We start from the raw sequence: 27,172 nt of genomic DNA on the forward strand, positions 1-27,172 counted from the left end.
GTTCAGCATGGTTACTCTTCAGTCACGACTTTCCACTGATGAATGTGACAAGAAAATTAATTCTGGTAAACTTTCATGACTTCGTTGTAGTGTGGCGATGACTGCAGAATTTGTTCTTTTTATTGCTATTATGGTATTCGGATAATATAAGATAGTACTTTGGATGTGTGATGATATAACATTTCCAGTTGATATTGAGTTATACAGTATTTTGGTTGTTGTCGTGATCGGCTTTTAGAGAAAAAAGGGGAGAGAAAGAGAGAAAGAGAGAGCGAGAGAGAGAGAGAAACATAGGGAGATGAGCAAATTAAGGAGATATATCCGGTTGATTTGACGTTGCACTGTCGGGCTAATATGGGATTACAAGTACATTGATTTGTAACTAGTTGGATGAACATATTGCCTCACACAGAGCCTTCCAGCTCTTACGACAGGCAGCTGTTGCCCGGAGCGAATGGAGATCTTCCAGAGTCAGGAGTCTACCCTGCCCGGCTTTCTGCAGATCTTGATGCAGCACGCTGGGAAGAGAGACGCGTGGCTCGCCAAGCCATCTGGTGCTGTTGTTTGCAAAAAAGATTTCCATTGCCAATACTGCGGGGGTTGATGGTGGCAGCCGCAAGATGTGACCAAATAGACGCCACCTTGCACGGCGTACGAAGATGCTGATCTAATCCATTTGGCATCTCCGGTACAGAGCTTCCTTGGAGATGCGCTGTGGCCATTTGATGCCAAGGAGAGACCGCAACTGACGTCGGTGGAAGGCATCCAACTTCTGGAGAGCAGATTGCGTGAGGCCCCAAGTTCCTTTCTAATGCTCCATAATGCTCTAAATGCTCGGATAGTCTCCTAATGCCGAATATAATGCCCGCATTATCCGCTGGACCCTAAGCACCACCCCTATCGGTTTCTTGTTTTTAAGTTATACCCAGATCACCTTGAAAATACTGAGAGAGAGAGAGAGAGAGAGAGAGAGAGACAGACAGAGAGAGAGAGAGAGAGAGACAGAGAGAGAGAGAGACAGAGAGAGAGAGAGAGACAGAGAGAGAGAGAGAGAGAGAGAGACAGAGAGAGAGAGAGAGACAGAGAGAGACAGAGAGAGAGACAGAGACAGAATCAACACACTGAATAATACTGCAGAGTACTCGGGTATGAGCTCTTTTTTCTCGTTTCTCTCAGAAATACTGCATAACAGGAAGCATGACGACAAGAAGCAATAGAAGGGATGGGTCAGGTGCAAAGAACGGACAGCAGTGGGGTAATATAAAACAAAAGTAATAAAAAACCTTGGACAAGTACAATAGCATGACATAGTCGAAAGGATGTGAAAAGGGACTTTGACCGTCCAACTGAGGCACTAATCAGAAATTAGTGACACGCGGGGCGGGGAGGGGTATTTCGTTCAAATAGCCTGGACTAGCAGAGAGAGCGAGAGCGCATTGTGAAGTCAGTGATCAGCTCCAGAACACATTACTCGTTAATGGGAGTTGTGCTCAGATCATCCAGGAGTGCCCGGGAATATTGGTTATATCTAGCGATCAGAGACGTATCATCTAGAACGATGATAGAATTAAATGCCCCCGCAGAGTGTCCACCGAAGATGTATTTCTTGCCAACGGCGACGTTCAGTCCACACGGTGCAAGGCACTTAGCCGTCTTCGACTTGTAACTGTTGTCTGTGCTCACAAACAGTTGCTTTTGGAGGCCAGTGTCATCCAGTCTGTCGCAGCGGGTGGTCGGGTGTAGGCGGCGGCTGGCATCTCTAAATGCTGGTACTAGACCACCCTTGCAGATGCTGGTGACCTGGATTAGGTTACTGCTGTCTTTAGTAGAAACAACCCGACCGGTGAACACTGGATGAAAAAGAAAGCAAACACAGGCGAGAGCGTTGGTGATAGCCTTTGATGGTTAATGCGGTGAAAATAATTACGAGAATTTCACAAAGCGAATTGCGGCCAATTTCTCGAATTTTGCTCCTATTCCATATCCTCGTGTCGGTACAAAACGTGCATGAAATCTACAGGAAAACCACTGTACCAAAATCTGCCGGCATCTCTGCCACCATTATCCGCTAATTTTTATCTGGGTCCTCGTGGCAACAAAGCATGAGAGTGTTGAAATTTAATAATATTGAAGGGTACATGTACCGTATTTTTCGGAGTATAGTGCGCACCTTTGTATTACGCGCACCCCCAATCTTCATTGGGGGTGCGCACTTCAATCTTCATTGAAGCACATGCATTTCATATTCGGAGCATAGTGCGCAACTGTGATTTAGGGCACAAAATAGCACATCTAAAGTGCGCACTATACTCCGAAAAATACGGTACGCATATTGGATGGATCCAGTAAGAAATAGAAAATAGTTAACAATTCTTGATTGGATATGCGGCAATCTTTTTTATGCACACCACATACTGGGGGTGGTAAAGGCATTTCACAACTCGTCCATAGTTTAATAATGCGATATCGTTCGGAATCCCAGGATACACCCGTGGCCATATTGGTTACCTAGGGAACAAGATCACCAACTGCACTTACCGACTGGCCTGCTAAGGATGCGATGCACAATCGTCTTGAGCTCGTAATCCGTTTTCCCACAGATTCTGCAGTCATCTGCAGCACACACATACGAAGTAGATGTACACAAGCACATAATGTCATTGCATAAAGCAGCCGCGATGGTAGGATGCACGTGCAGGTAAATGCTGCTATGAGTTGTGCCGTGCAAACACGGCAAAAACGCAACAATACCCGGTAAGCAGTTTAGATAGTACCTGGTGTTAGAGCAGATTCGCATGTGCCAAACTGATTATGCCAACGCCTCATGACGAAACCATACAGAGAGAAACAAATCGTGGGGAAACGAAACTAGAACAGTCGGAGTTCACCTTCTTGGAATTCACGTCTGTGAAAGGTTTAATGTTAAGTTGTCGGTGGGGTTTAGCTAGGCGTGATAGAAATGTAACACATCGAGGTATCACTTACGTGGGGCCGGGGTGCTCTGTCCCAAAGCTGGTGCGAAGACTTGTAGCATGGTCACGGCCAATGCCAGCAGGAGAAAGCGGGCCATGTTGAATGCACCAGTGTACGCTGGGGCTTGTCTCGTAGGTGTTGTCAACGGTTACGAAGAAAACTGAGAGAAGACCGCAAGGGGGGGGGGGGGGGAAGAAAGCATATCAATAGATGCCAGTCAGCCAATTATTATTATTATTATTATTACTTGCATGTACGCGTTGGAGTCAACCATGCAAGCATGATTCACAACAGTCAATTACCAAAAAACATTTATAATACATTTCATACCTACAGACTGAGAAGCAGAAGAGAACAGGGAAAACCAGCTAGACCACTGACGTCACTGTTGTTACGCTACGTTTGATGTACTTGTACATACGATGTACTAACACACTGGAGTGGTGCTATATTTAAATTTTGTTATTTAAAGGATTTCCCAAAAGCATAGCCTATCGCCGGGATCCTAACAGTGAAAATGATCATTGATTTATATACTAGTGAAGCGGCTTGTGCCGGCAAAAATATGCTGTTTATAATGAACTCGAAATTGTGTCCGAAATTCTGAAACAGAATCTATAGCGGTAATCGTTGAGGTCAGAGAGAACTCACCTGGGTAATGGTAGTCGCTTGAGGGGCGGATATGGATGGAGGATGGAAGGAAGCTCTCTTGATTGGCTTTCCGGGACCTTTGTGACAAGACTGCCCCCTTTCAGCCCTTTATACGCGTCGGGCAGGCCCGGATGATCGGAGAGCGCGGGCATGTCCCCGATGCCTGCGCTTGCTGCATTGGTGCATTGTGGTGCACTGGTGCATGCAGGCGGGGGTGGATCACAAATCACGTATCTCGCGCCAGGTTTGAACAGACTGCAGATGCAAATTTCGCGCGAACGGATTCACGTGACCATACAGGGCTGTAGAAGTGGACTTTTGGCGGCATATCAGTATTTGACCCGGGTCAACTGTCTTCATGTAAACGCTCACCTCTTTTGTCTGTCGTACAGACTTTCAACCCGGGCTGAACTCGACCCGGGTTGAAATTTCTCATGTAAACACAGCCATAGCATGCATGCAAAAGTCCACGGGGTTATGAACTCTAAGGCTGTGTTTACATGAAGCGTTTCAACCCGGGTTGAGTTCGACCCGGGTCAGATTTCAACCCGCCATGTGCACAAAGTGAATGGCGCGTTTACATGACGCATTGCGCTTGACCCGGGTTGAAATGTTCCGAAATGTTCATGTAAACAGTCTGACCCGGGTTGAGTCATGGATTTCAACCACGTGATGGGGCGGGAAGCTGAATCTGTGAAAGCGCGTGAAAGCCAAAGGTCAAAGTACATTTCCAAAGGTCAAAAATAGCGCGGAGACAATTTGTAGTGTAATGGCGATGGCGATGGCGATGCATCGATGGCGGATGAAGAAAAGATTAATTAAAAAAAAGCAAAGGTAGCAAAGAGCAAAGAGCAACGTCCCACATGTGGAAGTTTTGGGGTTTTTTCAACGTTTCATCATAATACCAGATTACGGTTGCTCTTCTATCAATATGACCAACGTCCCTCAACTGTCCGATGATGACGAGCAGTGTAGTGCTAGCATCCCTATTTCGCCTATTTCGCCCCCTCCTATCAATGTCACTACAGTAGAGTCGCGCGCTGAAGAACGTGGAGCCCAAGAACGTCCAGCCTGAAATTCTAAGAACGCCACAGCCTAAAGCTAAGAACGGCGGTGTTGGTTTTCTGGAAGCTTGTGGGATACATTATTATGATCCAGTACGGATTGTTTCTAAGAACGTGCTACAAGAACGCAGCCAGATTGCTGAAAAATAAGAACGTCCCAGGCTAACCCCTTGGAAACAACGTTCTTGGGCGCGCGACTCTACTGTAGTGCCAGTAGTGGGAAGCGGAAGAATTCCGCATCTGCATCTGCATGTACCAAATGGTTCAAGTGGACGGACGAGCTGCAGGACAAGCTCGTGATGGTTTTGCACGACCACAAGGTATGAATCATGAATGTTATCCCTGTTATTCTTTTTAAGGAGACTAGACCTTAGACCTTAGAGGACATTAATCGAAAAGTTGTCATTTCATTTGAAAAGCAATGCGATTAGTAGAACTATGCCAAGCTTACGCCAGTCATTTGCCTGAATTCTGCTCCTCTTTGTCCACATACCAATCATGCATTAAACATACCCGAAAAGTATATAATTCTGCCGCTTATCTGCCGGCATTATACGGCAAAGTTGTACGACAAAGTAGACCTTGGCGGATAATGCTCGAAAAGGTGGCAGATTCTGCTCGAAAAGCAGTGAAATTGGCAGAACCATACAATCCTTATGGCGGACAATTCCTCGAATTCTGCTCCATTCTGCTCAATTTTTTTTATCCACATACCAAACATGCATGAAACTTACCATAAAAAGTACCGGATTCTGCCAATTTTTTCTGCCCGCATTATCCGCCTACGTCAAAGGCTAAAGTTGATGAACAAGGTGGCAATGCGTACATGTTATTATTATACGTGTACAATGTACTTACTACAGCCAGATATAGGCAATGTAAGCATCAACCACTATTCACAATTCACATCCATTGCATACATGCATGCTGTTATGAGGGAATATGGGTAACTACGTGGTATATCAGTTCTTGGAACTACATGTACACGTGTACGTACATGTAACTGAAAAACTGCTGAAAAGCTGTCCCAAGCTACCTGTCGCAGAAGTTGAAGAAAGTTCAACTTTTGCGACATGCGACACACTCAATTGTAGTACAGTTTCAACACTGGGTGCACATACAGTGCACGTGCATAGTACTACTTGTGCACAAGGATGTCGCAAACATGAAAAAGATTGTGAACCGTGCGTCGCTGCCGCAGCTCGTCGCAGGTGTCGCAAGTCGCATGTCGCGTCGCAAGAAGTTGTATTGTGAATCGGCCTTTAGACCTAACTCATAGCATTTTCTCCTTATCATTAAAAAAATTTTAAGCATAATATGATGCATTTTTTCAATGATAAGGATAATTAATTTGTTTCATTTTGTGGTAAGCGGGATGCGTGCCACTGAGGTTTGCATGGTCATTTTCTTGATCATTTCTTGTTGTTTCCAGTTGGAAATGGACTACATCGGAAAAGACATGGAAGCCGACCTGGTAGAAATGTATAACGTGGTACGCCGTAGGTTAGCTATGATGGATGGCGTCAATGTGGAGGATTTTGGGCCACCCAAGGCTATCACAGTGGATGAGGAAAACACCCAAGATGATGCCGTCCACCAACGCCTGATTACTCAACGTGAGATCGAGGGCAGGCAAATATCCCATGGATACAGTAGGATTAAGGAAAAGGTGAGGTGAATGTCTTCATACAGCTTCAGCATACATTTAGTGTGTTATATAAGCTTAAATTAAATGAATATCATAGTGCATTTGGTGATAAAGACTGAGAAATTTACATGTAGATGTACATGAAATTTATACCCAAAGAATGTCAATCTACATGTATACTTTACTTTCTTGTCCTAAAAAAGTAATGGTACATACTCACAAGCATGCACATAAACGTTAATCCCCAGGATTGTAGGTGTCTGTTTGTGTTTGCATGGATGCTTCTTTGTTCAAGGTGCGGGCTTTGAGGAAGAAGTTCAGGACGGCGGTCAATGAAAGCACCCGTTCTGGTAGTGGTCGCCTAATAATTGACAACTGGGAGAAGTTGTCCCTCGTTTGGAGTGGTTGCCCCGCAGTGACATCTGTGGCTGGCGCCATTTCATCGGCTGCGTCAGGCTCTCTACTGCCTGCTGCCAGTGGCGATGTAGGTGAGTGCGAGGACATAAGTGACGATGATTTAGAAGACTTAACGTTAGAAACACCGAAGCAGCTCCCAGCCCCCAGCAACGCACCCTCGGCTGCAGGAAGCAGGAAAACGACAACCGATTTCGCTCCGTCTGCCAAGCGGAGAAAGCTCAGCAAAAACTTGCCTGAGGAAGGCCTCAGGCCTTGTGTGAAAATATAAAATAAAGACGATTATGAACCCGTTTACGGGAGATAGATAAATAATAAGACACCTAAATAACTTGTCCCGTAGAGGCCTAAAAGGCACGTGCCAATAGCATGGATACGACACATGCTCAGGCGCTAGGCCCAGTCTAGCCAGGGTCTGCCGTGTGCACATTTACAGTCAGGCTGTGTTTACATGAGAGTTTTTCAACCCGGGTTGAGTTCGACCCGGGTCAGATTTCAACCCGGGTTGAAAAAAGGTGATGTTTACATGACGAAACACAAGAGCGCGCGAGACGAGGTATGCTGTGGTCGCGTGACCTTTTTTTGGAGGGATGACGATCAAAAGACGTGACCTTTGAACTTGAACTGTGAACTGAAACCAAAGGTCCCGAAAGGTCAAGACGAAGGTCAGGAAGAGCCACGTGCACGTGTTGTGGTGCAAAAAATTGGAAGATATCCGACGATGCCAATTGCTGACGATTGTTCTGACGTTGCTCGTTTTCTTTTGTTGATAGATATCATTTTGATCTCATTGTGTATTATCGAGATGGTGGACATTGTCCCTCTCCTTAGCCCTGTGCTGGCTCTAATGTCAGCTTTGTTGGTGTTGCTAAATGCCAACACCGTGTTGTTGGTGGAGATTATCCACCTGCAAGAGTTGTTGCAGCATGAGCTGCAGCTTGTCCAAGATGCTTCCATGAGTGCTGCAAGGAACCGGAGGCAAGTTATGTAATAATCCTATGTCTAGGCTTGGTGTTTCCTTTGCTTTCATGGGGAGTTGGTCGACTAATGTTATTGTTACATGTACCGCATGTATTTTATGCAAGTTACATGCCAGTGAATTTCTACACGGCTGCTGTACCAGCATTGCAATTTCATGACCTTCAATAGGTCTGTGGGGATTGCCCTATTCAAATTTAATAATAAGTCTTTTAAAGCATGCATGTCGTGCCGCGCACGTGTGCTGCAAAAGTGAAATATGGGAGAAAAGTGCAAAAGTGCACAGAGGTCGCGTCCTCAACTCTTGATGTCGTCACCTCGGAAGCCACGCATGCGAAAATCATGCATGCATGCATGTTTTTAATCTGAAAAGGCCGTTGCTTTTCCTTTGAAAATAGGGTGGAACATTTAACTGCTCGAAAACGACGTATAACAAAACCCGTAGTGGCTTTACGGATTTTGACACGAAAAATCGTACCCCGGAACCTCTTATAATAATAATAATAATAATAATAATAATTTAAAAATTCGACGAGGAGACAATAATTTTAATATGGCAATAAGTAGGACGAGCTGAAGCGACATGTGGACTACTTTATTTACAATGTAAGCGATGGAGACGATGCAAGAAACAATCTAAAGGGTAAGGAAAATACATGCAAGAAGAAAAGGCAATGGAAAAAAAGATGATTCGAACAAGTTTTCGTACAACACTCTTCAGGAATCACCGTTGTACTAAAGAACAAAATGAGAACAAAGGAAATAATATAGCAATCAAGGTAGGGTGACACGATACAATGACAGCACTGGAATATCGAGGTGCGATTTCTCACAAAAGCGTGCAGAACACAAGGGTATACAAGTAAGAACCAAGTGTGACAAGTGTGTATCAGCAACAAAAACAAAAAAGTGAGAACGAATGATAATAATAACAATAATAAACAAGAAGGTGACAAAACACATTTAGGCACAAGTGGCAACAACGTTGCCACACTACACTAAAGAACATTATTTGAACAATTTTAGGGTAATAACACTATCTTTCTGGACACACAAATTCGGCTTATGAATGCGCTGACAAACAGCTTCCAAAACTTGTAACTGCAAAAGATAACCATGACGAGCACGGCACAAAACAGAAAAACAGGAATCAGAATAAGTACGACAACAGTCAGTACTAGAAACCAAATGATTGTCCAGTCTGATGCTAATGCGATCAGGTAATAACAATACTTACAATAGAGGTCGCAGGTGACAAGTGCCTTATTTGACTGTTGATGTGTGTTTGCGTGGATACTTCTGAACTAGTACTTACCTGGTACCTTCATTTTAAATAGTTACAGTACATATACTAACCACTCATACCTTACTTCGATGTCTCACACAGGCTGTGGCTATAACAAAATTTTCACAAGAGATAAGTGCACAAATGAAATTTTCTTTCTTCTTTCTTTTCTTCTTATTTTAGGTCAGACATATTATCATGTGAGAAGAAAACCGCAATGGTTCTATATTACCTAAAGGATCAGGGATCCTATCGAATGACCTGTAACAGTTTTGGTGTTTCGCTGCCAACACTATCACGTGTGATCCGCCAGGTCATTTTTTATTTGTTTTATAAATTTCGGTCTGTTTAAGGATGTCCAAAACGGCTTCTCGCATATTGAGGGGACTTCCATAATATCAAAGCCGTATAAAACCGGATGAACAATGAGCAAAGAATGGGATAAATAAGTAGTGTGGAGTAGAGCTCTGAGCTTGAACATACATGTATATAGAAGTGCAGAACTGGGAAAATAATAAAACCTGTGTCGGAGATCAACTTGTAAAGGAAGTTAAGGAACACAATACCTTGTGACGGTACATATTCAGCGGAATTCTGGTACATTGAAATCAATGGTTGTGCAGTTCTTCCTTTTAAATTAACTTGGAATGGCTAAGGGGGTGATGTTAGGGGGCAGACCGAAAGAGGTTGCTGAATTTAAGTAAGAAAAAGTTGAACAAATATACCAAAGTTAGATGAGTAGTGCGAAGAGAAATGAAATAAATTAACGTACTTGAAAAGAAGGACAACAGAAATGTGCTGCTTCTACACTGGAAGAGAATCTCAAAAACATAACCTCACAACATTTGCCTTTGTTTCATATGTGTCAAACTAAACCGCTTTCTCCCGTTCAGGTTACTTCAGCAGTGCGGGAGCACATGGGCCCGAAGTATATCAAGCTGCCGAGTAGTGAAGCAGAGCTGAAAGTGGTCATGGCCTCCTTCGAGGAGCAACATGGGTTTCCTATGGTGTGGGGTTGCATCGACGGAACTCACATCCCCATACGACAACCGTATGAGAATTCGCACGACTACTTCTGTTATAAAATGAAATACAGGTAAAGATCGGCTGTAAGGTTGACTGTTATAGCAATTAATGTATACAGGCTGTATTGTTATCACCTTCATTGTGTCAATGCTGTATAGTACTGGTGATAAAGTAGATGCATGATGTTGTTCTGTGGTACAGTACTGTGGAAGTCTTGGTATGGTATGGTGTATACCTGTTTGTGTATAATTATCATCATAAGTTATAAGTTATCGCTTACATTCTACCCTGTCCAATCGCATGTAGTGATAATCCTGTATTATAACTTAGTGATGAAATCACACTTGTTAAAACACCAACGTGTTAACCGTTCTCTACCTGCACAGTTTAAATGTGCAAGCCATATGTGATGCCACCGGCTTATTTCAAGACGTCGAGATTCGCTGGCCCAGCAGTGTTCATGATGCCCGCGTCTTTGCCAACAGCCAGGTACATGTTTATATTAAAACTTCCCTAATTTTCCGACTTTTAATTAAAAGTTACCCCACAATGTTGCATTTTTGCATGGTATGTTGCTGGGTATTTTGCGCATAACACTACCTTTCAGTGACTGAGTAATGGTCCTATGTCTAGGCTTGGTGTTTCCTTTACTTTTATGTGGAGTTGGCCGGTTTATATGCAAGGTGCATGCCAATGCCTTTCTACATGGCTGCTGTACCAGCATGGTAGTCTCATGACCTTGGATATGAATACTTTTATTTTTCAATCTTCCTGTATTTTTCCTTACAGGTGAATGCAATGTTGCAAGATGGCAGATTTCCTTTTGTCCAACGTGCTTTACTTCCTGGTGCCAACCCATTGCCACCGGTGCTGCTCGGCGACCCAGCGTATCCCCTCCTGCCAACTGTGATGAAAGAGTTTCCCACTATGAGTTCTGAGCGTCATGAGCTCTTCAACTCGCGCCTGACATCTACTCGCAATCAAATCGAGTGTGCCTTTGGCAGGCTAAAGGGTCGCTGGCGCATACTGAACCGGGCCATTGACCTTTCCACCGACATCTTGCCGGATGTAGTTTATTCTTGTTTCGTGCTTTACAACTTTTGCACGGTGATGAAGGAGGTGGACGTGAGGAGCACTCGACTCCAGCAGCAGGTGTCGCACGAGCGCAGCACACAAGGATGCAGCCACCATTCTTCCGCGGATCCCATCTACTGTTACAACTCGCGTTCCGGCTATGCGGTCCGTGACGCGTTTACCGACTACTTCTTCGTGACTGAAGAGTAGTGTCCGGATTGGAACTTGGAGCATTTATGATTTATCATGTTTGATCCATCCGAGATTATCATCCCCCATTATCAATAGTATTATCACTGTAGTGTTACGATGCGTGCATTGGAGGCATCACGTATTCACTCCACATATCCATTTTGTTCCTGACCCTGCACATTCGCACTGTTTCTAGAAATTGTACTATCCTGATGACGAGTGAAATAACTGTTCGATGATGAAATGAATTTATCACCTCTTGCATTTGTATTTAGGTATGTCGTTCATTGCCACTTCTTTGCCTGTCGGAATATTCCTATTCTGGGGTTAAAAAAGAAAAATTACATCAACATCAAAATTAATACAATCATGTGGCAAACATAACTTCCATGGGTTATTTATTCCCATTCTTTGTTAGAAAATAAGCAGTGAATGATGTGGTCCTACAGCAGTACAGTACTGGTACCTACATGTCATTGAGTCATGCAAATAATTATGTGGAATTTTGAATCGCTATACAATACCGCATAATATTTTTTAAAGGAACCAACGATACCTGATAATCATTATAACTATGAACCTTGAAAAGGTTCATACAATGATGCAATTGAAAACAAGCATACATGTGAACGAGTCTTTCATTCCGCGCTTGATATGATTCCCGTCTGCAATACATTTTTTTCTTTCCCAGGTAAAGTACAAAGTCACTGATGCCTTTGATGTATTTTGAAAGCAGTGCACATATCTCATGCACTCATGTAATGATCTTCACTTTCACTGCTATACCATACATTGCATTTTTAAAATCCCATTCAAATTCAATTAGTATAATTATTATAGCGCACAGTGTTGGGATCCTTAAAAATATTACAGAAACGTACTGAACGAAGATACGTGGCAGGTGATGTCGAGGCACAGATTACCGAACAGATGACACAAGTGAAATAAACGCCAAAAAGGCGAAGAGAAAACAGATCAGAATCAGTACCACTCTTTGTTATAAACCAATAGTGTCCAATAATACAAAAAATATAACAAAAAATATAACGATAACAACAGAGAGAGAGAGATAGATAGAGAGAGAAAGAGAGGGAGAGAGAGAGAGAGAGAGAGGAGATATACGGTTGCAATTCCAAAAATACATGAGCTAGGGTATGTGTGAATATGCACCTAATCTAAAAGAGTGGCTGGCTGCCAGTCAGTGTAAAATGAGTCCTCATCGTCATCAACCACGTGTGCTACGGGTTGGCGTCTGGGATGGGGTGGCTGCCGGGATGGAGTGCGGAAAGCAGGAAAGGTGGATGGTGTGGGGTATTGCTGTGGGTGTTGATATTGGTGCGGTTGCGTCGCTTGTTGTGGTGGCTGATGCTGTGGTGGTTGGTGTCCACTGGCAATGGCATTTGCCAGCAAAGCCAGCCCTTGGCCAAGAGCATTGCCGATGGTGTCCATCGACTTTGCCACTGATGCCACAGACGTGCTTAAGGACTGACTTGATGCCTAGGGAAACGCATAGCAATGAGAAAAGAGACATTTTAAAAAGAAGAGTTAAATTTTCAAATTCCTTCCCACAGAAGAAGTCAACTTAATATAGATAACGGTAAGGATAATATCAATAGAGTAGACTTCAACGTACAATAGAACATATCCAATCATGTGCAGCTCTAATCCTGAACCGGGATGAAGTCCCCGAACACACAATTTTTCCCCTCTCTACCTTCTCATGTGGATACAGTGTCTGTTCATTAGATTAATTCCAGAAATCCCTGAGTGACAAATAGTACATTAAAAATGTTGATAACAATTATACCTGCAAGTTTTCAACAAGCTTTACTTTGGTACTAGCTTCTTGGCGTGCAATATCCAAATAAAGCTTGTCGCGCTGGGCAGCTGACAAGTTTTTGCTGAGCTTTCTCCGCTTGGCAGACGGAGCGAAATCGGTTGTCGTTTTCCTGCTTCCTGCAGCCGAGGGTGCGTTGCTGGGGGCTGGGAGCTGCTGCGGTGTTTCTAACGTTAAGTCTTCTAAATCATCTTCACTTATGTCCTCGCACTCACTGACATCGCCACTAGCAGCAGGCAGTAGAGAGCCTGACGCAGCCGATGAAATGGCGCCAGCCACAGATGTCACTGCGGGGCAACCACTCCAAACGAGGGACAACTTCTCCCAGTTGTCAATTATTAGGCGACCACTACCAGAACGGGTGCTTTCATTGACCGCCGTCCTGAACTTCTTCCTCAAAGCCCGCACCTTGAACAAAGAAGCATCCATGCAAACACAAACAGACACATACAATCCTGGGGATTAACGTTTATGTGCATGCTTGTGAGTATGTACCATTACTTTTTTAGGACAAGAAAGTAAAGTATACATGTAGATTGACATTCTTTGGGTATAAATTTCATGTACATCTACATGTAAATTTCTCAGTCTTTATCACCAAATGCACTATGATATTCATTTTATTTAAGCTTATATAACACACTAAATGTATGCTGAAGCTGTATGAAGACATTCACCTCACCTTTTCCTTAATCCTACTGTATCCATGGGATATTTGCCTGCCCTCGATCTCACGTTGAGTAATCAGGCGTTGGTGGACGGCATCATCTTGGGTGTTTTCCTCATCCACTGTGATAGCCTTGGGTGGCCCAAAATCCTCCACATTGACGCCATCCATCATAGCTAACCTACGGCGTACCACGTTATACATTTCTACCAGGTCGGCTTCCATGTCTTTTCCGATGTAGTCCATTTCCAACTGGAAACAACAAGAAATGATCAAGAAAATGACCATGCAAACCTCAGTGGCACGCATCCCGCTTACCACAAAATGAACCAAATTAATTCTCCTTATCATTGAAAAAAATGCATCATATTATGCTTAAATTTTTTTTAATGATAAGGAGAAAATGCTATGAGTTAGGTCTAAAGCGGGATTCACAGAAGCATTTTTGCGATGCGACACGCGATGCGACGCGATCTGCGATGGATGCGTGCGATGCGAACTCGCGAAATACCATTCACAGAAGAAGTCAGCGATGCGACAAAGTTTTGCTGATTTGGGCACGTCACCATGATATTCGCGCGGTTTGACACAACTTGTAAAAATTTATAGGCAACTCTTGCACCTTTGTACAACTTTGCTGTAGAAAAGGTCAAAATCGTACACCAAATCGCTTGTCGCATCGCATCGCATCGCAAAAGTTGAGCCAAGCTCAACTTCTGCGATGGCCTGCGATGGCCCAGTTGCGGCAGTTGCGTGGGGTGCGACATGGCTGCGATTTGGGGTTTTCCCGGTTTCGCGTCTGTCGCATCGCGTGTCGCATCGCAAAAAAGCTTCTGTGAATCCCGCTTAAAGGCCGATTCACAATACAACTTCTTGCGACGCGACATGCGACTTGCGACACCTGCGACGAGCTGCGGCAGCGACGCACAGTTCACAATCTTTTTCATGTTTGCGACATCCTTGTGCACAAGTAGCACTATGCACGTGCACTGTATGTGCACCCAGTGTTGAAACTGTACTACAATTGAGTATGTCGCATGTCGCAAAAGTTGAACTTTCTTCAACTTCTGCGACAGGTACCTTGGGACAGCTTTTCAGCAGTTTTTCAGTTACATGTACGTACACTTGTACATGTAGTTCCAAGAACTGATATACCACGTAGTTACCCATATTCCCTCATAACAGCATGCATGTATGCAATGGATGTGAATTGTGAATAGTGGTTGATGCTTACATTGCCTATGTCTGGCTGTAGTAAGTACATTGTACACGTATAATAATAACATGTACGCATTGCCACCTTGTTCATCAACTTTAGCCTTTGACGTAGGCGGATAATGCGGGCAGAAAACATTGGCAGAATCCGGTACTTTTTATGGTAAGTTTCATGCATGTTTTGTATGTGGATAAAAAAAATGGAGCAGAATGGAGCAGAATTCGAGGAATTGTCCGCCATAAGGATTGTATGGTTCTGCCAATTTCACTGCTTTTCGAGCAGAATCTGCCACCTTTTCGAGCATTATCCGCCAAGGTCTACTTTGTCGTACAACTTTGCCGTATAATGCCGGCAGATAAACGGCAGAATTATATACTTTTCGGGTATGTTTAATGCATGATTGGTATGTGGACAAAGAGGAGCAGAATTCAGGCAAATGACTGGCGTAAGCTTGGCATAGTTCTACTAATCGCATTGCTTTTCAAATGAAATGACAACTTTTCGATTAATGTCCTCTAAGGTCTAAGGTCTAGTCTCCTTAAAAAGAATAACAGGGATAACATTCATGATTCATACCTTGTGGTCGTGCAAAACCATCACGAGCTTGTCCTGCAGCTCGTCCGTCCACTTGAACCTTTTGGTACATGCAGATGCAGATGCGGAATTCTTCCGCTTCCCAGTACTGGCACTAGTGACATTGATAGGAGGGGGCAAAAATATGCTGTTTATAATGAACTCTAAATTGTGTCCGAAATTCTGAAACAGAATCTACTAATCGCATTGCTTTTCAAATGAAATGACAACTTTTCGATTAATGTCCTCTAAGGTCTAAGGTCTAGTCTCCTTAAAAAGAATAACAGGGATAACATTCATGATTCATACCTTGTGGTCGTGCAAAACCATCACGAGCTTGTCCTGCAGCTCGTCCGTCCACTTGAACCATTTGGTACATGCAGATGCAGATGCGGAATTCTTCCGCTTCCCACTACTGGCACTAGTGACATTGATAGGAGGGGGCGAAATAGGCGAAATAGGGATGCTAGCACTACACTGCTCGTAATCATCGGACAGTTGAGGGACGTTGGTCATATTGATAGAAGAGCAACCGTAATCTGGTATAATGATGAAACGTTGAAAAAAACCCAAAACTTCCACATGTGGGACGTTGCTCTTTGCTCTTTGCTACCTTTGCTTTTTTTTAATTAATCTTTTCTTCATCCGCCATCGATGCATCGCCATCGCCATTGCCATTACACTACAAATTGTCTCCGTGCTATTTTTGACCTTTGGAAATGTACTTTGACCTTTGGCTTTCACGCGCTTTCACAGATTCAGCTTCCCGCCCCATCACGTGGTTGAAATCCATGACTCAACCCGGGTCAGACTGTTTACATGAACATTTCGGAACATTTCAACCCGGGCTGAAGTTTCAACCCTCCCCCTTGGGGGAGGGTTGAAATCAACCCGGGTTGAAATTTCAACCCGGGTCAAGCGCAATGCGTCATGTAAACGCGCCATTCACTTTGTGCACATGGCGGGTTGAAATCTGAACCGGGTCGAACTCAACCCGGGTTGAAACGCTTCATGTAAACACAGCCTCATTTGGTCTACGCTGTTATTTCCCCACATGGCTCCCGCTCTTTATGCAACAGTTCGTACACATATTTACTACGGTTTGATACGCTATTGCATGCGGGACCAGCAATCTCGCGGCCATGGACTTCCATGGCCGCAACTAGATACTGCGATGACTTTCCTTCTCTCTCTCTCTCTCTCTCTTGCCTTCCGCCTTCAGGCGGAAGCTTCGGCTTTCGTCTGTCTTGCCTTGTGCTCTCATATCGTCTCTTGAACCAAGTTAGCTCCTTTTGAAGATGTGAGTCAACCTGAACGCTGGTGTGAGTGTACGTGTCTGTATATGCCTGAGTGTGTGTGTGAGAGTATGTGTGCGTGCGTGCGTGCGTAAGAGTAATTCTGTTGGTGGACTCTCTCCAAGTGGCCACCACTGCACGGCCTTGTAATGTGAAGGTTTATTAGTAAGTTAGTTCATGTCGACGACCGCAGCCTTGGGGTCAAACCCCGGGCCGTCCGGATACGACACATGCAGCAGAAAAAACAGCATGAGCGCATGCAGGAGCCCCACAACTCTTGAACTAATTGTATTGTACACCGCAATGCATGAATGGCATTATTTAGAAAAGCGATCCTGTAAGCTTTACTATGATGATCCTGCCAGCTTTTCTGGTTGCAGTCCTTTCAATGGTTGATGGATCCTTTGGAACTGCTTCTTGCAAGAGCTGTTTCGGATATTTCGTCTCCTGGTGTAATTCGCTTTTGCGCTGCTGAGCCTTTCATTTCACGGAATATTACCCAATGACAGGTGAGTTGATCAGCTCCCTTCGAATTATTTGCTTGTGTTGACTCTTTCATTTACGAAAAGTCTGCTGATTTTAGGATAATAATAATAAGGATAACTTTATTGGGATGACCCAAAGGCTAATCGCCTATCGAGGGGTTCACCGCATTGAATGGTTGTGGTATGACAAAGCAAAGAGGTAACTATTGTGGGGGGAGTTTCGAACTATGCACAGTAAAGGGATAATTGTATGTACATGACCAAGGATAGGGTATACCGGGATAATCTTTATCTGCAATAGAGAAGCTGATAGGAGCGCTTTTCTAAATTTAGCTTTTCCACTATATGGACCTCCTTTTACGGACTATACTCAGTGCATGGCAGGTGATCGCTGAGTTGACCAGTTTCCTTCGATTCATTTGCTTGTGTTCACCCTTTCATTTACGGAAATGTGTGCTAATTGTATTCGGATTTTGATCCATTCTTATCTCTTTGCCATTGGCCACAGTGCCTACTAATGTGCGAAGAACGCGAGTTCACCTCCCTGACGGTAAGGCTTATCTTGCGCGCCTGGTTGTGATGAAGCCGAGACCCAAGGTCGGTAGAGCATCCCAGGCCACGCCACCACTCCCCTTATTCAAGGCTCACACATGACGGGTTTACGTGGGTCTAGTAAATAAATAAGAAAATAATAAAACCTTTTCCTTTCTACTTTTATTATTGGCTCAATACCCGAGTTTCAAAATAATAAAAATGAGGCTTTAATGTGTTGTGGAAATATTATGTTCAGACTGAACAGTTCAGTGCCCTCGACGCATTCGTCATCGTACTGTCGTTCATCAACATTGCTGATACATTGGATTTGAGTGGATATGCGTCAGTGTTAATTGTACATGTACATTGGTATGTAATGTACTGGTATTGCTTCCGGCATGCCGTGCCTTGGCCATAGGATAAAATCTGAATTTTGCAGTGACGTAATATCTTTGGTAGTTCCCAATCGGGAGGGAAAGGTTCAAGAAGTCAGGACAAGGATGCATCTATCGAATATGCCAAAACCTATTCGCATATCAGGGGAAATCTCCATAACAGAGAGGTTGAGTGACTCGTTTGTTTTATATGAAACGAGCCGATGCCAATGGGTCCAGTCTCGTCTCGTGAACATCTCGTACGATTGGATTCGTTTACTCGAGTCTGGGCTACTAGTATTTATTTGATTCGTGAGTAGCGCTTAGATTGCACTGCCCTAAATAGCGTTACATCCTGGAAAAACAAAAAAAACTACCATCTCCAATCTAACTCGGATACTGAGTCAGTAAATATAATTAAAACAGAAGAAATCACACAGAAGCGTTACCGTGGTTACAGTCGTGGATAGTTGCTTCATAACTCGTTTCCATGTGAATTCTTCTATTTTTATTATGATCTCCAATCTGTTCGTAGTATCTGTATTGTTGTTTTCTCTCTTGCTGTTTCAGTTGCCATCATGTTGCTATAGAGTGGTTCAGTGACTCCTTTGTTTCTTACGAGACGAGTCAATACTCCATAGATCATGTCTGGGTTAGAATCCTTCCCTTTGGAGGAAATGTATCCGTAACTCTATTGGACACGAGTCACAGAGTAACACGTGTCTGGATTGTTGTAACTACTAGTTTCATGCCAGATGGCAATCTTCAGACAACTGATAACCTTTTTAGTTGTCTGAAGATTGCCATCTGGCATGAAGCTCGATTAGTTCCAACAATCCAGACACGTGTTACTCTGCGACTCGTGTGTTACTGCTCCGCTTCTGCATTGAGCACTCTATCCAACCGGAGGACTCCGCTCTCTGTAACTCTATTGGATAAATAACTGTATTCACTGGGTATAAAACATGGATAGGAAGAACTCACGGTACTGCGGACAAATGTCACCCATCCCTTAGTGTTCGTTCTAAAGAGGTTTCGACTGTATTTATTTCTTACTCACCAAAAGATGTGAAACATTTGAGGATCGCCGAAGTGCCTTGTTTATCTCTCGGTACCTTTGACCATAGCCTTGCCCCTAGTACATATCCTCAGGAGCAGTGTATGGTTGTTGGAACGAAGTGTTTGAATCAGCACTGTATGCTTTTAGATTTTAGCACATGTCTACTGTTCCTCCTTTGCTTTGTTGTTTTAGACAATCGCGTGGAATATCACTTTGAAGTCATTGAACTACTTCAAAAATTTGTACCGACATCAACAGGATTACGCATATCTGTAAAACGTCTCGACAGGTTATAGGAGCACTGTGGAGAAATCGGAAGTGTCTCTCTCTGCAGTAGAAGCGAATGGCGTACACGTCCATGGTAGAGTCCAGGATCCGCTATGGATGCTCAGCTTTCTTTAGCTCTCTCTCCAAGGCTAATTATAGCAATAAAAACTGCTTTATGGCAGTTTTCTAAAAAAGTTATTGTGTTCTAGTCCATGGACCCCGTCTAAAAAGTAAGAAATTAACGAAATGTGATAGCTGAAAATTAAAATTTCACACAAAACCTCACAATAATCACAACACTTGAAATGCTGCTTTCAACCAGGGAGTAGTACAATACTACTCCCTGCTTTCAACACTAAACTTGTACTGCACCAACAATTGGCAACATGCATGCATAGGAAAGAGGATCGCGAGGGGAAGAGGTCTTCTGCATGTAGCTTTTCATTCTGTGTGTGATTATTGTGAGGTTTTGTGTGAAATTTTAATTTTCAGCTATCAATTTCGTTAATTTCTTACTTTTTAGACGGGGTCCATGGACTAGAACACAATAACTTTTTTTAGAAAACTGCCATAAAGCAGTTTTTATTGCTATAATTTCTTTTGTTTTTTCTGTCACCAATCAATGGAATGCCCTATATCAATATGTAAATGATGGCCTTCACATCATATCAATACCATATTATACGCATTGATGTGCAAGCCTTTTCTTGCAGAAAATGGCACTAGCATAATGCATGTTCTTCTGCGGGTAAACATGTGAGCATGCAGTGGTGGTTATACTTTTTTTATACGGAGGTCATTCTGTGCATGTTGCTGTTGCAGAATTTCATGACTCTGTCATAAAATTGTCTTGCCTTTCAGATATTTCAGATTTCTCCACCCTCAATCAGATTTATTTGAGAAATGTAGCCATGCGGCAGGTGCGTGTCGCAAATGTTTTTGTTGATTCTGTGTTTATAATGGTTTATAGTCATGGGTTATCGTGATAAGGTCATCCAGCATCATGTTGAAACTGAAATCGTAATCCTGTTGATGTCGATACAACTTTTGGAAGTAGTTCAATGACTTCAAACTGTTAGTCCACGATTGTCTAAAACAACACAGCAAAGGAGGAACAATAAACATGTATTAAAATGTAAACGAATACATTGCTGAGTCCAAAACCTCGTTCCAACAACTACACTGATCCTGAGGAGAAAAGGTACAAGGCTATGGTTGGAGGTACGAGGTGATTTGTAATAATTTTACATAAAAGTAAAAAAAGGCTATCATTCCGTTGCCCTGGCGAGTTTTGAAGTGTGCATGGTCTCATTCTGTCACTATGTATGTCCTCTATCCACCTATGGACTTCTTGATCGAACACCACAAACATGAGAGACACAGTGTGGGGTTGCTTTGCATGCATTTTTTCACCCGGAAAAAGTGTGTACAAAATTTTACAAGTCAGTAAAATAGGGTCTAACATCAACAAAAATGACCTAAATGTGTCAATAAGCTTGCAATGGGAAATCAAGATACATCTGAAGCAAATCACATGCAGAGAAAGCAGACTGGTTTTGCAGGTTGCCCAACGTATTGGTTTCTGCACGTCGTCAATTGCGGTTCAAAACGATAGGGTATCTTTGAGCGCCTGCCGGCATTGTGGAGCATGAGCACGCAGACCTTATCTTGCTGCTTCATTTCTTTCAACTTGCAGTGCATCCTCATGCGTGAAATAACCATAATAAGCAAAGATACCATCCATGATGCGCGCCAGCAGTCCCACGACAGGGTGCCTTCGTGCATCTGGGCCACAGTGCATTTAACCGGCACATACTGACAATGTCGGGGCTTCCATACTCTCCAAGACAAGTGCAGTGACTCCTTCACTTGATTCATATACTTCTGTGTTGGAAGAAGACTGCAGACCACCCTCAATGGGTGCTCTGCCGTCAACACCCAACATACATTCATGCTGCATTTCCTGCATTTGCACCGTTTGCCATCGTGAATCTCTACCAGCACTTCTGAGGTAGCAAGCTGAGTTCCATACGCAGGTCTACTGAACGGCTAATTATTTACCTGTATGCCATAAGCATCAGCAGCTTCGGACTTGGATTTGAATCACCTTTCATGATAAGTGAGTGAAAGACACCTTTTGTCAAAATTGCAGTTTCTGACCTTCACCTTTTTGGCTAATCTCTTCTTCAGCCCTGCTACTTTGATGGTGTGACTGGCATCGGTGACCAGCCTAGGGTTTCCACCTGCCGTAGAATATGCTCGCTGGCTCTTGGACGTCCTTCAAGCATCCATTGAGGGATATTTTACCTCATTGACCACAAATTCATGAATTTCGATCCATGACTGATGTCTCACAAGGCCGTGGAAGAAAACAATTCCGCCAAACGCTGCTGATGCTTACAAACTACAATACAATGGCAACTGACTTGTCTGTCGAACTAACAAGAACACTTCAGGGGAAGAACGCAATCGCCCTCAACAATGATATTTTACTCGATTTGTAAAATAATATGCCATGTAAAATTTTTACAAATCACCTCGTACTGAGAGATAAACAAGGCACTCCACAATAATAAAATCTTACACATCTTTTGGTGAGTATGAATGATATCCAGTCGAACCTCTTTAGGACGAACACCAAGGGACCGATGGTATTTATTCTGTGAGCTTAACCTATTTTATAACCAGAGAATACAATTATATCTCCAATAGACATACGAATAGATTTCTTCTACGGCGAAAGATTCTAAGCCACACCAACTCATTGCCTCGTCTCGTATGAAACAATTGAGTCACTAGGGAGATTCTGCAAAACGAAAATGCGTACAAACTTTCGCTCTACATCATGAAGTGCGAAACTTCGCACCTTTGGACGCGAAACTTGCAGGGAACGCGAAATGAACTGTCGTAGGAAATTTCGTGAGGTCGGGTCATGGCGTAAGTGCACTTGGCCCGCGCAAACTACGAAAATGTGCAGAACGCAAAGTTCGTGCAAAAATTCGCACACACTTTCGCAAGGACTGTCGCGAAACTTCGTTCGAATTTTCGTTTTGCAGAACCTCTCTACTGAACCTTTCTTTAGCAACATGACGGCAACTCAAACAGCAACAGAGAAAGTACGATACATGTACTCCACATTCTTACAGGTACTACAAACAGATTGCAGATCGTAATTCTTGCTTTGGCGGCACGAAACTTTATTTGAGGCAGTGCAATCTCGGCGGTACTCACAAATCAAACAGCCCAGACTTGAGTAAACAAATCCAATCATACAAGTACGAGATTTTCACGAGACGAGACTGCACCCATTGGCTTGTTTCGTATGAAACAAACAAGTTACTGAACCTCTCCACAATAGAGATTTCCCCTGATATGCGAATTTATTTTGCAAACTCGGTCAATTGGTACTTGAACCTTTCCCTCCAGATTGGGAACTGCCAACGATAGTATGCCACTGACCAGTGCCTTACTTGTAACGTACCAATGTACAATGAATATGAGTATTTCGACAACACATCTAACATAAGCCTTACCGTCAAGAAGTTGAACTCGCGTTCTTCGCACACTGCAGACAAGGGCAAAGAGATAAAAATGGATCTAAATCCGAATAAAATCAGCACACGTTTCCGTAAATGAAAGGTGAACATAAGCAAATGAATTGAAGGAAACCGGTCAACTTAGAGATCACCTGTCATCGAGTATTCCGTAAAAGGAGGCCTCGCAGCTCGGCAGCAGAAAAGCAAAATTTAGAAAAGAGATCCTGTCAACTTTTCCATTATTTATTGCATTCCGCCCCAAAATCAGCACACTTTTCCTGAATGAAAGAGTCAACACAAGCAAATGAATCAAAGGCAACTGGTCAACTCACCTGTCATTGAGTAATATTCCGCGAAAGGAGGTCTCAGCAGCGCCGAAACGAAATAAGCCAGGCCATGAGACGAAATATCCGAAACAGCTCATGCATGCAAGAAGCAGTTCCAAAGAAGGAAGTTCCTCGCGCATGCACATCCGAACACGGATCCGCGGACTGCATGCACTGAACACAATGTCTGCCGTGCACGTGCACAGCACACGGCTACCACGCGTTGGTAGATCTAATACCGAGCACCTTACGTAGAGACTTACGTAGCCTAAGTGAAATACCGAGCACCTTACGTAGAAACTTACGTAGCATAGCGGTGTCGTTTTTTCTGCCATGTGAACACAATAATAGAAAAGCTGACAGGATCGCTTTTCTAAATGAAGAGAGACTTCAACGCCTATGCAACCTAGCCCTGCGAGCCGTATACAACCTTACCTCCCGTACCCGTATGACTCCCGTGTATGCGGAACACAACCTGCTTCGTGTACACCAGCTCTTGCGTGAAACAGTGTGCTCGCTGGTCTACCGGTGCCTACATTCCACCATGGAGCAGCCGCTGATCAGCGCATTATTCGGAGATTTCGTCACTCCGACTAGGGCTGGCCAAACGCGCGGCTCCCAACGACTTCTGCTGCAGCTTCCATCCAGAACTCATCCCGTGTCTCTTTCTGCTGCACGCGTTTGGAACAGTCTTCCACCTGATGCAAGAAACATCACGTCCCCCCTCCAGTTCAAGGGTGTGTTGCACGCGTATTGTCTTACTGTAGCATGACAGCAACCCCCCTCCCCTATCTTGAGAATAGTACTAGTAGTATGTAGTAATCCTGATGCTCTGATGCATGCTTAGGCTAGCTGTGCTCAGTCTCCGGCTAGCTGTATGCTCAGGATGCATTCTTGATCTTCTCTTCTTCTTCTTCTTTTTTTTCTTTTCCTTTCTCTATTCTTTAAAATGTTTTACTGCCAGAAGTCGTCTTCATATAAGGAGGCAGATATGCCTGTTTGTTGTACGACTTTAAATAAATCCAACCAACCAACCAACCAGGATAACGATTTTATTGCAATATGATGCATGATGACCTTATCATGACCGCAATTCTAAACACAGAATCAACAAACAAATCTGTGACATGCACCTGGTTACAATTCTCAAATCAATCTGCCATTAGTTTGAGGGTGTGGAAACCTGAAAAATGTGAATAGCAACACAATTTTACGACGGAGTCATAAACTTCTGCACAACAGCCACAGAATGACCAACATAATAATAATAATTTTTCTTCAGACTTTTCCCGTTTGTCTCTTTCCCTCAAACCAGTTAATATAATAATTATTATTATTATGAAATGACCCAAAGGCAATGTGCCTATCGAGGGGTTCATTTGATTGAAAGAACAGTACTACTACATGTTAATAGTACATGTAGATGTATGCACAAAGACATGTAAGTAGGAATTGATTTAGGGGCCATCCGTAATTATCGATCTGTTTCACGAAACGAAAAAGTTTCGTTTATGGGTGGGTGGGTAGCGACCGGTTTCGTTTTGAAAAAACATCGAAAGCGGAAAAATCAACGCTCACCATGCATACATTGTGTACATCGAAGTACATGTAGATCGACAGTAGACTCTACGTCGCGCGGCCAAGCAAGTGCTGCATGGATGCACTGATACCACTCTGTACTCAGTGCAGTGAGTTCCTTTGTTGTTGTTGTTGTTTATTTATTTTACATCGCATGGCAAACGGGCAGTTCTGCCCAATGTTATGAAAGCGATGACAACCATTGAGAAGAGTCAGAAATGAAGAGAAAATAAATGAAAAAAAAATACGAAAACGGAAGTAGCAATGAGGGGAGGCAGGGTCAAGACGAGCAGAAAAAATGGATTTCAAATTTACAAGTCGGGTCATCGTAGCATGATTCTTTCGTCCTTGGATGACTTCTCCGACGAGGGCCTAGCAGTCATCATGGTCATTCACTCTGGGACCGACGACAGATAGATAAATACTTCGTTCCAGCCGCCGATGCAAGAGAATTTCAAATTACGGAGCGGGGCGCCCGCCAAGTAAATTCTCACGCAAATATGGGGAGCGCCAGCCGCTGAAGACGATGTCGTCGTAATGTACCTGGAAGAATCTGATCGTGCCTATAGACAATTTGGTATTTTGGATGTGGCTGAGTACCTGTCAGCTCATGCTAGAATACCCTGGACAGAGGAACTGACCCGGAAAGGATGAACTAAGGGGCATATCAATTTTGTGCAAAAATGACAATCCCATTGCTGTACCTAGAATTTCACCATCTCAACAGTGCTGCATATAATACCATTGTAGCCACACTTAGAGATGTCCAATCTATCCAAAACTTTCAGACAGTGAACATTAGATGTGTTCGATCATTTTTGAACAAAAAACTGAAAATCGAATTTTTGGTCTGTGGTCATATTTTAGCTTGCTCTGGCTCATATCAAGAAGGCCTACTACCTCCAGGTACACGTCAGCCCAGAGCTTGCACGATATCAAGCTGTGCTGTGGAAGGAGAAAGTCTATCTCATGACGAGAATGGGCTTCGGCCTAGCGATTGCGCCTAAGATCATGCACATGATTGTGCAGTGGGTCACCCGCAACCACCCATCGGACTTTCAAAAGCCAGCAGGACTGTTTCCGATGAAATGGGCTATAGGGCAGCTTTCTAAAAACATTCTAGTCCTGAGGTCTTCCGCTACGTTGTTGCTCCTCCTTCACTTAAGGCCCCGTCTAAAAACTAAAATAATAAGAAGTTAGCATTCATCGAATATTCATTTGTCCCTGAGATCGAAACATCCGATCGTTCAGGAGTCACTGCGGGTAGGGGTGTGCGGATTTTGCTCGAAAAGGTGGCAGATTCTGCTCGAAAAGGTGGCAGATTCTGCTCGAAAAGGTGGCAGATTCTGCTCGAAAAGCAGTGAAATTGGCAGAACCATACAAACCGTATGGCGGGAAATTCCTCGAATTCTGCTCCATTTCTTTATCCACATACCAAACATGCATGAAACTTACTAGAAAAGGTACCGAATTCTGCCAATTTTTCTGCCGGCAGAATCCGCATATGCCTAACTGCGGGTGTGACTATTGTTAGGTTTAGTGTAGAATTTGAAATTGCAGCGGCCAGCCGGTACATTTTGCTATTTTCTTACTTTTTAGACGGGGCCTGAAGTGAACGAGGAGCAACAATGTAGCGGAAGAACGCAGGACTAGACCACAAAAGCTTTTATTTTTTAGAAAGCTGCCCTTTCTTGTCTTAATCCATTGCGTTAGCTTGTGCCCGTAAACGACGCTTGTTCCTATGATTGCACAGTGTGATGCAGCCACTAGATACAAATAATTAAAATCCACAGCTCTCACAGCATGCAATCAAGAGTAAAATCATAAAGGTTTATGTACTCTTGATGCAATGCATTTGACAAGTTATCAGTCATCAGGTAAGGGTAAGGGGCGCTCTACTGTCTGATTGGCGGTGATTTGACGTGAATCTTGGACGGTCGCAAAACAGCTCCCCCCCCCCCCCTCTCTCTATTGTGATTACAGATCCACCAGAAGCCAAGGTGTTCGTCAACTTGTAGTGCATGAACCGTGGGTGTGGGAGGTACTACAGTCTGATGTTGCATTATCAAACAGGGTGAGTAGTACAATTCCGTAGTGTACTACTCACCCTGTTATCAAC

At 43.5% G+C, this 27,172-nt stretch overlaps 1 protein-coding gene across 1 annotated transcript; it reads right to left on the minus strand.

Annotated features, from left to right (window-relative positions):
- Positions 1 to 1,156: 1,156 nt before the first annotated feature.
- On the minus strand, positions 1,157 to 4,059 carry LOC135826474 (uncharacterized). Its single transcript, XM_065339075.1, has 4 exons — positions 3,625 to 4,059; positions 2,986 to 3,133; positions 2,539 to 2,613; positions 1,157 to 1,850 (listed from the first exon to the last, which is right to left on the minus strand). The coding sequence occupies exons 2-4, from the start codon at positions 3,068 to 3,070 to the stop codon at positions 1,468 to 1,470; spliced, it is 543 nt and encodes a 180-aa protein (XP_065195147.1). The 5' UTR covers positions 3,071 to 3,133; positions 3,625 to 4,059; the 3' UTR covers positions 1,157 to 1,467.
- Between the last annotated feature and the right edge of the window lie 23,113 nt (positions 4,060 to 27,172).

Source organism: Sycon ciliatum, chromosome 10 (assembly GCF_964019385.1).
Source record: "Sycon ciliatum chromosome 10, ocSycCili1.1, whole genome shotgun sequence".
Taxonomy (NCBI): Eukaryota; Metazoa; Porifera; class Calcarea; order Leucosolenida; family Sycettidae; genus Sycon; species Sycon ciliatum.

Bases quoted from the DNA above. Each gene is read 5' to 3' on its own strand.
- LOC135826474 (XM_065339075.1), bottom strand. From the start codon at position 3,070: ATGGCCCGCTTTCTCCTGCTGGCATTGGCCGTGACCATGCTACAAGTC. The intron at 2,614-2,985 runs GTAAGTGATACC...TGTGTGCTGCAG, and splicing joins ACAGAGCACCCCGGCCCCAC to ATGACTGCAGAATCTGTGGG. The intron at 1,851-2,538 runs GTAAGTGCAGTT...TTTTTCATCCAG, and splicing joins CATCCTTAGCAGGCCAGTCG to TGTTCACCGGTCGGGTTGTT.